General features: G+C 42.1%; 1 protein-coding gene across 1 annotated transcript; it reads right to left on the reverse strand.

Moving 5' to 3' along the window:
* Positions 1-10,508: 10,508 nt before the first annotated feature.
* On the reverse strand, positions 10,509-12,616 carry LOC127303470 (protein FAR1-RELATED SEQUENCE 5-like). Its single transcript, XM_051334199.1, has 2 exons — positions 11,259-12,616; positions 10,509-11,160 (listed from the first exon to the last, which is right to left on the reverse strand). Exons 1-2 carry the CDS (start codon positions 12,614-12,616, stop codon positions 10,509-10,511), a joined length of 2,010 nt encoding a protein of 669 aa, XP_051190159.1.
* Positions 12,617-13,874: the final 1,258 nt, after the last annotated feature.

Raw genomic sequence — 13,874 nt, forward strand, 5'->3', positions numbered from 1 at the left:
AGAAATTAAACAGAAATAGAAAAAGGTTTATTGCGTCATGCTGACGTCAGCACGACCTTGAGCTCTCAGGTCGAGCAGCAATCGGCCAGCTCGGGCCGCAATCGGGCGCGTGCGCGGGGGCATCGGACTCAGCGCGACGTGGGGGACCAAATGGTGGCGGCGCTGCCCTCCAATGGTCGCCGGAGCGACCACGGCGGCGGTGGCCGGCGGCAGAGCTTGCAGGCGCTCGTCGCCGGCGCGATAGAGAGCGAGAGAGAGAGGGCCAGGGGCACGGGGAGGACCGCCTGCTCACCCTGGTGCCTCTGGAGGTGACGGCGAGCTCGGAGGAGGTCGGAATCGGCGGTGAGGTGCGGTGGCCGGAGTTGCGGACGACGCCCGATTGGCGCGGTAGGGGGCTCTCCGGCGGCAGCCGCTTGGTGGAGGAGGTCGACGGCGTCGCGGCGAAGCTCCTGGTGGCGTCGGCTGGGCGCGGGGAGGCGCAGAACGGTGGCGACGGCGAGTTGGCCGGGGGCTAGGGTTTCCTCCGGCTTGCAGATAAGGGGAGGGGAGGAGGGGCGGTGGCGAAATGGGGGGTTCTCCCCTGGCGCGGCGGTGCTTTATAAGCCGTCGGGGGCGGCGAGGAGCATCCGGGCCGCCGGCGCCATCGGGCGGCCACGGCGTCGACAGGCAGCAGCCTGGCTGCCTGGAGGTAGAAGACAAGGGGGGGAGTTTTGTGAAAACCCCCCTTGGTTTCAGGGATTTTTCTAGAATTTTAAAACAGTGAAGGATTTTGGGCATTTTTAGGGTATTTTGACCCAAATTTTTAAGGGGATTTTTGCACAAAATTTTGTTAACACAAAACTACAACAATTGCAAGATTGGTTCAACACATTTTAGTGCATGATTTTCTCAAATTAATGCAAATGCATGCAATGCACATGAACAAACCAACCTTTATTTAATTAGCAAAGTGGTTCTGTTACATGTTTCTTCGCACCAAGACTTGCATGAGTAACGGGACCAAAGAGATCCACATGAAGGAGCTCCAAGATCCTCTTGGAAGAGATGATAGTCTTGCTTGGATGCGGAGAGTCATGCATTTTGCCTTCAACACAAGCCCTACACACACGATCTTTGGCAAAAGAAACACTTTCCATTAGTCCCACAATATGGTTCCCCTTGTGAAGACTTTGCAAAGTTCTCATGTTGACATGGGCTAGGCGGCGATGCCACAACCAACCCACATCCGCCTTTCCGAATAGGCACATCGCACTTGAAGTGGTGGTCCCCAAAAAGTCCACCACATACAAGTTATGTTCGCGATACCCAACGAAAGCGACTTTTAGAGTCTTGCTCCACAAGAGGACCACAATATCATTATCAATAAAGGCGGCGAAACCCATCTTGCCAAGGGCGGAAACGGAAAGCAAATTGTAACCAAGGGTTTTGACAAGCATGACATCCACAAGTGTTATGTTGTGTGCAACCACAACCTTGCCAAAACCCAATACCTCGGATGTAGAATTATCGCCAAAGGAGACGGTGATATTGTTTATGTTGGGCCTCAACTCCTTGACGAGGTTCTTGCCGCCGGTCATATGACTTGTACATCCACTATCAAGTACCCATTTTGAACCTCCGGCGGCATAGTCCTACATGAGATCAATTCTTGGATTTAGGTACCCATTTCTCAATGGGTCCTCTTTTGTTAGCAACAAGGGTCTTTGGGACCCAAATAGACCAAGCAACATAACCATCATATGGGCCAACATATTTAGCATAAACATCACCATAATAATCTTTAAATAGAACATAGTGAGGGTTAGCATTTCCCGCATTATCATCATTAGTGGTGTTGCCCTTAGGGGCTTCACCATTGGTGATATCTTTCTTTTTCTCTTGTGCGGGCTTGGCCTTTTGCTTGTTAGCCTTCTTCGCCTTGGCATTGTAACCTAGGCCCTCCTTCCCATTGTTTGATCTTTGCTTACTCAAAAGATCATCCAAAGAAAGTTTATTTTGGGGAGAGGAAGCCTTAGCAAGTTCATCCTTCAACCTAGTATTTTCCTCAATAATATTTGCATGATCACAAGAAGGAGTAGAGGAACTAGGCATATCATATGAAGCAAGCCTAATTTGAAGTTGCTCATTTGACTTGGATAGGAGAGAGTATTCACTCTTCAAAGCTTTGTGAGCTTTGTCTAGTTCATCTAGATCCTTCACAAGTTTCTCATGATCAACACCAAATTGGGCCTTTTCCTTTTTAAGAAATTTAGTCTTAGCCCTAGCATGATCTCTAGCTTTAGTGAGCTTGTTAATTTCATCTTGAGGCTCTTCAAGATTTTCTAGCCTCTCCTCAAGAGAGGCTATAGCTTCTTGACTTTCCTCAAGGGCATTTTTAAGAGCATGGATTTCAAGAGAGTCTTCTCTCTCTATTTGACCCTTTTTCTCAAGCATATCATTTTGTTGAGCTAAACGAGCCATGAGATTTGAAACATGCTTTTTGTTGATACCTTGTAGGTTAAACATGAATTCATCAAATTCTAGCATTTCTTGTTTCACTTTTAGACTAGCATCATCAACCCCTAGATCACTTGATATGTTAGGCATGGAGGGGCTAGGAGATGATACCTCGGAGGTTTTGGCCATGAGACAACTTTCTTCCTCCACATGAATGATCTCATTGGGGGATTCACTTGGTGATGAAGAGTTAGTGGAGAGGGAGGCAAGAGCGACCAATCCATTAGAGGTTGCATCTTCTTCATCATCACCATCATCATCTCCGGAGGAATATTCTTCTTGAGTTGATAGCACAATAGATGTGTCCAAGGAGGACGTTGCCATGAAGCAGTGTGCATTCTTGATATGAGGATTCTCATTGGGGGATTCAAAGAGAGATGAAGAGGGAATGTTGGTAGTGACAATGGCGGCCACTTCTTTTGAGCTTCCTTCTTCATCATCACTAGAGCTTACAACTTCATCGGAAGAATATTCTTCCCTAGTCACTAGCACAACTCTTGGGGTCTTCTTGCCCTTCTTGGTCTTGTTGTTGTAGAACTTCTTGTTGGGGGCTTTTGAATATTTGCCCTTTGATTCTTTGCTCTTGTCCTTGGGAATGAGCCTTCCATTATGAAGCTCTCTATTCTCATAGGGGCATTCGGCAATGAAGTGGCGCTTGTCATCACAATTGTAGCAAGATCTTGTCTTTGGACCAAAGCTAGTGAACCCACTCTTGTGATTTCTCTTGATGTTGTCTTCCTTGGCCTTGGAGGGATCAACCCAAAAAGACTTTGCATGGAAGGCCATGTGATCATGATAGTGGCATTCCAAATCTTCCGGATAGGACATACTCCAAGATGCCCTATATTGCTCTTGAGGGTACACTTCTTCTACGGGGTTGACCACCAAGGCAAGATTGTTCCCTTTTGACATACCAATGGCACGATTGAGGGAATCATGAGAGTTTTGCTCGAGCACCTTGAGGGCTTGCATCTCGTGCACGGCATCTTGAGAAGAGAGAGAGGAATAGCATTCTCTCCCAACAAGGGTCTTGACATCAATGGGTACATATGGCATCATGCATTCAATATACTTCTCCTTGATCCAAGAGTCATTGATGTGGGTGGCACCAATAAGCCGGAAGGAATCGGCAACAATGAGGAGTCTTGAGTACATGTCTTGATGATCTTCATCCGGTAGCCTCATGAATCCTTCGGCTTGATTCCGAAGAGCATTATACTTGTTCCTTCTCGTGCTCTCACTTCCAATGCAACTAGCGGCCAAACCTTCCCAAGCTTCCTTGGCGGTGGTGTAGTTCCGAACACGAGGCAAATCCTTTGTCCCCACACTTGTTTGAATCATGTGCAGGGCGGTGTTGTTGAGTTGACTATCAACCGCTTCTCTTCTAGTCAACTTGTCGGGGTTGTATGGGTTGAAGCCTTCCTGGATGATTCTCCAAAGTTCATTGGAGGCACTGCAAACATGAGAGCGAAACTCAAATCGCCAAGTATCGTAATTCTCAACGGAAAACTTAGGTGGGTCGCCCCGAATGTTCAAATGAGGATGGGGAACCGGTATATCGGGTGATAGAAAAGATGGAGCTACTCGATTGTAGCTCTCACCTCCACTAGTTCCACTAGGAGATGTAATGGGAGATTTGTTAGTGTTTAAGTTATCACCTTCCACGGGTTTGGTAGAGGAGGGTAGTGCCGAAGCACCTCCCTCTTCTGACACACCCGCGTCCTTTACCTCTAAGACGGGAGCCTTAGGAGGGACCGGAGTCAAAAGCTCGGAAATCAATTTTCTCATGCTTTCCATTTGAGCGTCCATGGAGGATCTCAACGAATTGATGTCCTCCATGGTGACCACCTTACCGGCCTCTACCGGGGGCACATCGTCCGGCATACTCTTAGGCGGTTAAGCCCGAAATAAGAGCCGAGGCTCTGATACCAATTGAAAGGATCGTATGCCGCACCTAGAGGGGGGGGGGGTGAATAGGTGCTAACCAATTTTTAGTTCTTTTTTAATTTAGGTTTGACACAAAGGTAAATTCTCTAGATATGCAACTAAGTGAATTTACCTATATGACAAGGTTATCAACTAAGCGAGATATAGCTACGCAATATATAGGAGATAGAGTGGGATAGAGGTAACCGAGAGTGTAGCACGCGTTGACACGGAGATGATTCCCGTAGTTCCCTTCCTTTGCAAGAAGGTACGTCTCTGTTTGGAGGAGTGTGGTTGCTACGCAAGCCAAACCAACAGCCACGAAGGCTTCACTCAGATCTCCTGTGAGCAACGCCACGAAGGCCTAGCCCACTTCCACTAAGGGATTTCCTCGAGGCGGAAACCGGGCCTTTACAAGGTTCTTGGGGCACACATCCACAACTGAATTGGAGGCTCCCAAATCTGTAACAATACAACAATCAACAACAACACATCAACAACAAATCAACTAGGGAACCAAATAGGAACACTAGCATGAGATCCCTCAAACAAGTGAGGGGGGAAATGAAGAACGCTTCGGTGAGGATGTAGATCGGTGGCTTCTCCTTCGAATCCCCAAAGATCAAGAGCTTTGGTTGGGGGAGGAAGGAGATCTTGCAAATCTTGTGTTTCTTGAGGTGGCTCTAATGGTGGTGTAGCTTGGCAGAATTCTTGAGCAATGATTGAGCAAAGAGGTAAGGAAGAAGAAGAGGGGTATAAATACCCCTCCCCAAAATCCAACCGTTGAGTCTTCCGGGGGGCCGGATAATCCAGCCTAAGTTGGGGCCGGATAAGCCGCCCCCCCCCCCGGATAATCCGGCCGCAGGTACAAAACAGTGACATTGTCCGGTCAAATATCCGGCCCTATGCCAGAGCCACTTTTCTTCCAGTCCTTAGCCAAAAACGGGGGGGGGGGGGGGGGCGGATATTTCCAAAATATCCGGCCCGGATATTCCGGCCCTGGTACAATACCGGGACAATATCCGGGCAAATGTCCGGCCCCCATACTGAGCTGCTTTTCCTCGAAGACTTAGCCAAAATCAGGGGGCCGGATATTTCAACAATATCCGGCCCGGATTATCCGGCCTACCCAACATTTTCTGATATCTTTTGGCAGATGATCAAATCCAACATACATGAATAAATATCTATGTAATCCCTGTACCACTTAAACAATCATTAGTGTATCACATACATTGACATCAAACACTCAAAACATAATATGAGAGATGTTCTTTCAGTTACTCACCAATGTATCTATCTGTACTTATCAACCTTGTACCAGTTACTATCTCATGGACTTACCAACTCTTTTTTATGGTAGTTATCAACACTGATTTTTTGGCATGACATAGTAGGTTTTCTACTTGATTGTTTGGAGTTTTTTGTAATCATTTTAAGTTTTTGTGTTGCCATATTTTTTTGTTTTTACAGGCCTGCTGTTTCCAAAAGTCAGGTTGCTACAAGGTCTTCACCACGACGACCTCCTAGAGGTACTGCTTCAGGTGTCGCTGTTAATGTTGCAGTTAAATCAAAAGGATCTACTTTGAAAGACCGCCTTCAAGCCTCAACAAAAATTCTCGGTGCTGGAACATCTACTGTAGTTCCAACTGGTAGTCAGATTTCAGCAGAGGTTGGTTCTGATGAGGTTGTCTTGACGGATGTAGTTGTCCTTCCTAAGTCTACAATTGGAATTGTTCCAACAAAAAAAGATTCTGGACATGAGGATCCACTTGAAGCTAGCTTTGCACCTCCAGTTTTTGGGACCATTGTTACCAAACAGACGGCTGATCCTGTTGGTGATGTTGCTCATCATGCATCTGATGTTATTGGAACAGCTGTTGATGTTGCTCGTGATGCTGAACAAAATGCAACAACTGCTGGAACATCTACTGCAGTTCCAACTGGTAGTCAGATTTCAGCACAGGGTGGTTCTGTTGAGGTTGTCTTGAAGGATGTTGTTGTCCCTTCTAAGTCTACAAGTGAAATTGTTCCAACAGAAAAAGAATCTGCACATGAGGATCCACTTGAAGCTAGTTTTGCACCTCCAGATTTTGGGACCAGTGTTACAAAACAGACGGCTGATCCTGTTGGTGATGTTGCTCATCTAGCATCTGATGTTACTGGAACAACTGTTGATGTTGCTCTTGATGCTGAACAAAATGCAACAACTTCTCCTCAAGGTGATGATGTTGATCTAGCTCTCTCCCTTTCTGTCGTATCGCTTTATGTTTGTATTTTCTTTTTCGTTTCATTCTTATTTGTTCATTTGACAAAGTATGATACTTTTCTGTCAGGTGCAATTGTTACTGCTGTTAAGAGGGCTACATTGGTTGCTGCTGATGGCAAACTGAGTCTCACTCCTGGCATCCCTTTATATGTGCAAAATGCTGATGTTGTTTCTATTGTAAATACCTCTGCGTCTGGAAATAGCGCTTCTCCAGCTGGTAATATGAATTTTTTGTGTTGTGCCTTTATTTTTTGATCTTTTCTTCTTTTGCATTTGTTTATTTTTGTCATGATGCTTTTCATAATGTCATTTGTTTTTGGACAGATACATTAGGAAATGATGGTGGCCATGATTCTACCATTTCTGCTGATGATGTTAAGGAATCAGAAACTGCAAATGTGTCATCTATCCCGCCCACTGGTTAGATCACTTTTTTTATCCTGTGTATTTGTTTTGTTACATTTTCCTGTCTTTTTTATTCTTTTTTTGTCTGTTTTTACTCCAACCTGTTTAATTATTATATGTTTCTGTGCATGTCTTGTTCAATCAATTCATCTACGTCTGTTCCGTGTATTATCTCCCCCTTGTAATCTATATATGCATAATGCGTATCAACAGGGCAAGGTAGTGCACGCATTCGTAATACGTTTACAAGGAACAAGAGAGGGAAGAAGAAGAAGAACTAATTGTTATTTATTCAAATCGTGCTTTTTATGGATCATGTTGTGTGGTGAAGTGATGGTGCTGTTGAGCTTTTCCATGAATTAACTTTTTATTTTATATCTGCGAGGGAACAATATCATGTATGAACGCTATGTAATTTATCTTTTTTAAATGTAATGGATGATTACTTGTATGAATAATTTTGGCTCTGTGAGCGACTTCTTTTTTTTTGGTGTGATTTCATATGTTTTTGTTTATTTTTAATTTGTCTAAATTCATTTCTTTTGTATGTATTTTTTGTGTTCCTTTTTCTGATTTCTCTATCTTTGGTTTTTGGACCTTTCTCTTTTTTTTTCCTTCATTTTTCTTTTTATTTGAATACATGTGCGGCGATGTTTTTTTGTCGATGAAGATAGAGGTGCAACCGATGTTCAAGAATATTGTTATGATGGCTCTGTACATGGAGTTCATCCTGTAATCGCTACCAAAATCAGTAACAATGAAGATGGTATGTCCTACTCAGATGATTTCTTTTTGTTTTTTATTTATTTTGAAATTGTTTTTTATTCCTTTTTTGTTTTTTTGACTTTCTGATTTCTCAGATGATTTGGAGATCTTTACATAACTCCAGCTTTGCCAGTACCTGTTCAGAATTTATCTGTTGCCAGTAGAACTCCAAGGACCAAGTTACGCATGGAAAGGGTTGTTCTTCCTTCGAAATTCATGCTTCCTCCATACAACCGAGTTACTAGCACTGATGAGCAAGAATTATTGTACCAGCAAGTTATAAAGCACAACAACGAGTCTGGACACTCTAAAATAAAAGAGTATGTCATTTTTGCATCTTTTTTGTTTTGATTTTTTTGGCAAATGGGTTTCCTACTTTGTTATCATTTTTTTTCATGTATACGCAATGATGTTTTTCAGATAATTTTGTTACTTTTTAGCAGCTTAGTTTGTTCATCCATTCTTTTTTCTTCTTGCAGTACGAGGTTCTTGATGATTGATCCTACGTGGGTTTCTACTGGTGACTTGGCTAGTAGTGTTATGCCTTCTGGAGAGCTGTCAACAACGGTTGCCGAGATTGGAATTGATGTTCTCCAGGTTGACTGTAACTGTTTACTTGCTTGAAAGAAGATTTGATTCAAGAATACTGAAGAAACATTTCAGGATGGATGCGAATTATAAATTTAGTCATCAAAATCTGGTAAAACTTTTTTTGTAGATGTTTTTTCAATGGTGCTACTTGTGAACATTATTTTTCCTTCTTTTTAAAATCTTTTTTCTAATTCTTATTCTTTTTTTCATCTTCCTTTTTTTCAGTTGTCTTTTGCTGTGCTTCAGAATCTTGGAACAGAAAAGAAGCCCTGTGGTCATTGGTACTCACTGTTCTTGAATTTTGAGAAAAAAGGTTTGAAGTTCTTGATTCTGTGCGTGGTCCTGATGACGAATCGCTCATTACTCATTCTAGCAATCTAGTTGACGCTATCAAGTGTATGTATCGGATAAATTACTCCAGTTCATCAAAACAGATTGATGACTATGAGTTGGTTTTCATTGATGCTCCCAAGCAAAATAACAAGTATGTTTTCTTTTTTATCTACCTTATGCTTGTTCACTTGTATGTATATTATAGCTCACAAATCTTTTTTTTGTATCTTTTTTTTGAAGCATTGATTGTGGTTATTTTATGCTTAAGTTCCTTGAACTTTGGAATGGCCGTGTTGTTCCCGCTATCACTTATGATCAGATTCCAGAACTCAGGAAGGTCCTAACATGGAATTAGTTAAACCATCCTCTCAACAAGATGAAGAACTGGAGGTACTTGTTGGAAAGCAACCCTCTGTGAGGTATGAACTACCAGATGCAACTCAAATAAACTAGTGATTACAACATAAATAAGCTACTTCTTTTTATTGCAGTAAAATTAATTAGTATTTTTTAAGGCTTGGTAATTTGGAAAATTAACCGTTGGTAAATATATGATATAGGGGTTGGTGAGGGGGGGAGGTGGGTATTTTTTTGAGCTAAAATGTATTTTTGTCTATATTTTTTTCTAACTGAATTTAGTCTTTTTTCGCTGTTAATAATTTATCAGAGTTGTTTTGTTAGTGAAATTATTGAAAGGCTGATAAACAATGTGCACAGATGCTGATAAACACTTGGTAGAGTGGTTGATAACTTTTAAAATAATTCCACCTGATAAGGGGTGTTGTTTTTTTGGGGGGGTGGGGGGAGGGGTGTTTTTTCTTTGGATGGTGTTGATAAGTTCACGTTTTTTTACAGGTTTTTGATAGACGACTAGGTTGATAATTTCACGTTGTTACATCTGATAAATAACTTGTCGGGGGGTTGATACATAACTGGTTCATGGGGTTGATAAATACACTTTTTTTACATACGACTGGGTTGATAATTACCAAGGATTTTTGTAGATAATTTATGAAACGGCAAAATAATTCTCCAAAAAGCTTCTTACAAGTTCATACGATATACATAGCATGACCATTACACAAATGACTGTACTCCTTTTTTCATTGCTTTTGATCATATATTTGTCTTTATTTTTTGTAGCCAAGCATCTTTTTTTTGTTGTCTTTGTGAATCCGGCACAGTTCCATCTGTTTTTTGCCTCATCCTTGATGCTTCGTCATGGGTTCTCTTCGTTGTTTGCAATTCATCCTGGTACGTGCTGGCCAACCTGTGTATTTTTGTACATGGAATAATTTTAGTAATTGGTAATTACTTTTTTGTAGTGTTTTTTTTGTACTTGTTTTGTATTTTTTTTGTAAGTTAGTACAGTACCTTGTTTCTGTCTGGGCATTTTGGTCTTTTGTGTCCAGGCAACCTGCAAAGTCCACACAATCTTGGTGCAGCCTTTTTCTTTAGTTTTGAAGCAGCTTTCTCATGGAAATTCATAGGTCTTTCACCTAAGTTGAATCCTGGGTTTCCTGACTGGGGTGGATCCTTGTAAGGGAGATGCTCATCTTGATTTGTTTCTTCATCGGCTGAATTTTCTTCTTCAGTGTGTATCTGTTCATTGTTGTGTCCATGATTGCTGTCTTCTTTGTCTTCATGACGCATATTGTCAGTATCTTGTTGAACTGGGTCATCAACCTTTTTTCTTACGTGTGACCTTTTCTTTTGTCTGGAGTCATTCAATTGCATCTTTGCATATAGCTTTCTTCAGTTCAACAACTCCTTCAGCAAACAAGTCGTATGACCTATCATCTGTGCAGACAGTAGAGAGTATGTGTGATATTTTGCTCATTTCAATTGCGTGTCTAACAGCCAAGTGTGTATTCTGTGATGCTGTATTGCTTCTTCTCTCCGTCAATCTTGCTACCTCTATCCCAGCTGCAGTAGTCCATCTAGGGTTGATGAAACTGACAGGAAGGTCAGTCAAACCAATATGAGTAGCTACCCTCATGACATGGCAGCATTGTATTCCATCACGAGCCATTTTTGAGCACGAGCATTTGTATACATCCTCATCAGGGGAAATACTAACCATATATGTTGATCTGGGGAACTCTGCATTCCTATAGTTAGTCAACCTAATAACTCTGTACAATCTGTTTTCTTCCTCAACTTCAACATTGTAAGCAGTACCCTTCCTTAGCTCTTCAGCAAATTTGCCGTATATTGGGTCTGTGTAGATTTTCATAGCTTCTCTTTTAATAGGGTTGTATCCCCAGTTTGTAGACTCCTTGAACTCACTTTTCTCTCTAAGGCGATCTAGGTCGGACTGTTTCTTTTCTTGTATTATCATATATTCCTTGAAGAATGTTCCAATTGAGTCTTTCCTTTTTACGTAGTGTTTGAATAAGGAGTTTGTGCTCTCACTTCTTCCTGTTGATGAAGTGAATGGGAAGAAGCTCTCTTTGAAATATGTGGGACCCACTGATCTCTGATTTCATATATCCTGTCCAGATGTGGCTCTCCCAAAGCATTATGACGCTCTAGCAGATCATGCCATTCAGTTTCAAACTCCTCTGGAGTAAATGAATTCCTTATAACTGCTCTTAGTTCTTCCTTTAGAGTCCCTCTTACTGCAAAGAATAGGGACAACTTGTCGTCCATGTTCTTGCTGATGTGAAAGTTGCAGAAACGGTGGACTGTGTAAGGTAGTGCTTTTGATATTCCAATCCTCATTGCAACGTCTTGGTCTGTTATTATAGTCTCTAGGTGCTTGTTGTCCATGGCAGACAGGAATTCCTCGAACAGCCACTTGAAAGTGTCTGCTCTCTCATCCTCCAGCAATCCTACTCCAAACACGACTGTTTTGCCATAGTTATCAACCCCTATTATTGGGGCAAATGGCATCCCATACTGGTTGGTTGAAAATGTTGTATCAAATGATACAAATTGACCAAACTTTGAGTAGTTGGCCCTCCCTATTTGGTATGTCCAAAATAAGCTTTTCACTCTATTATCGCTGTCAACATCAATTGAATGTTTGAAACCAGGCATCTTTTCACGTGCTTCCTTGAATAGTACCAGTAGCTCTTCAATGTCCATGTTCTTCATTTTCTTTCTTTCTTTTGCTAGCTCGTTTTCTAGGTTTTTTGTATCAAACGGAACCGCCCTGAAGCTCCCCCTTGTCTTCCTGAATATTTTCATTATGTTCCTTGGTGGGACTCTTGTCTCCTGTAGGATGTGGATTAGAGTCTTGTCTGAGGCAGACATTGACCTGTGAAACTTCATGAACCTTACGATCCACTCTGACGGAGCTAGACTGTGGTTATGTTCAAGTCTTATGTTAGTTATTGACCACTTCCCTCTGTATTCCTTCACAAACATTCTGACTTGGCATTTTGTCTGCACAATCCTGGAAGTCCGTCTTTGTCTGAGTGCACTGTCAACGTATGTATCGTCACGGCACCTGTTGCATGCAAATGTCTGCCTTGATATTTCATTTGTTTTCTTAGACTCGTAGGAGGTGTCCTTTTTAATTGCAAATCCAACCCTTCTTGCGTACACTGCAAAGAAGAAGAATGCTTCCTCTTTTGAATCGAATTCCATCCCAACTGTTGGAGTAGATGCCTCTGATATTTCTTGCATTGTTGGATACTTCTTGTTTGCAAACATCCTGTCCATTTCAATTTCTTCAGCAGTAGGTTCCTCTGGATTCAGGACAGACTCAATAATTTCTTCATATTTATCTTCTTCTCTATTCCCATGCTCATTACCATTCGAATAATCAGCATTGTCAGCTGGACATGCATTCTCACCAGCAAAAGATGCTCCATCTGCATGCATTTCTGGGATGTTGCTATCAGCATATCCTTCGTTTTCTCCGTCCTCGAATTTGAGCTCCTAGTTCACATAAATGCACCATGTTTTTTTGGGGTATTAGCTGTAGTTTCTGTTAGATTCTCCCGAACAAACTCAATGTTAATTTTTTTTTTGTAAATTATGTTCCATGAAGCATTGATATGTTACCTCATTTAAGTCGAAGTCCTTGCACTTTTGTGTGTTTGCCCTTGTGATGTTGGATGATGATGGCGTGTAACTCACACGTTCGTTGGGAACCCCAAGAGGAAGGTATGATGCGCACAGTAGCAAGTTTTCCCTCAGAAAGAAACCAAGGTTTAATCGAACCAGGAGGAGCCAATAAGCACGTTGAAGGTTGATGGTGGCGAAATGTGATGCGGCGCAACAACAGGGATTCCGGCGCCAACGTGGAATCTGCACAACAAAACCAAAGTACTTTGCCCCAACGAAACAGTGAGGTTGTCAATCTCACCGGCTTGCTGTAACAAAGGATTAAACGTATCGAGTGGAAGATGATTGTTTGCAAGAAAATAGTAAAACACAATTGCAATAGATTGTATGCTATGTAAAGAATAGGACCGGGGTCCACAGTTCACTAGAGGTGTCTCTCCCATAAGATAAAAGCATGTTGGGTGAACAAATTACAGTCGGGCAATTGACAAATAGAGAAGGGCATAACAATGCATATACATGATATGATAAATATAGTGAGATTTAATCCGGGCATTACGACAAAGTACATAGACCGCCATCCAACTGCATCTATGCCTAAAAAGTCCACCTTCAGGTTATCATCCGAACCCCATTCAGTATTAAGTTGCTAAGCAACAGACAATTGCATTAAGTATGGTGCGTAATGTAATCGACAACTACATCCTTAGACATAGAATCAATGTTTTATCCCTAGTGGCAACAGCACATCACAACCTTAGAACTTTCTGTCACTGTCCCAGGTGTCAATGAAGGCATGAACCCACTATCGAGCATAAATACTCCCTCTTGGAGTTAAGAGTACAAACTTGGCCAGAGCCTCTACTAATAACGGAGAGCATGCAAGATCATAAACAACACATAAACAATAGATTGATAATCACCATAACATAGTATTCTCTATCCATCGGATCCCGACAAACACAACATATAGTATTACAGATAGATGATCTTGATCATGTTAGGCAGCTCACAAGATCCAACAATGAAGCACAACAAGGAGAAGACGACCATCTAGCTACTGCTATGGACC

This window comes from Lolium perenne, chromosome 5 (genome assembly GCF_019359855.2).
Source record: "Lolium perenne isolate Kyuss_39 chromosome 5, Kyuss_2.0, whole genome shotgun sequence".
Taxonomy (NCBI): Eukaryota; Viridiplantae; Streptophyta; class Magnoliopsida; order Poales; family Poaceae; genus Lolium; species Lolium perenne.

Excerpts from the sequence above, each read along its gene's own strand:
- LOC127303470 (XM_051334199.1), bottom strand. The coding sequence starts at position 12,616 with ATGCATGCAGATGGAGCATCTTTTGCTGGTGAGAATGCATGTCCAGCT. Across the intron at positions 11,161-11,258 it reads ATATATGAAATCAGAGATCA|GAAAGACTCAATTGGAACAT; the intron begins GTGGGTCCCACA and ends CTACGTAAAAAG.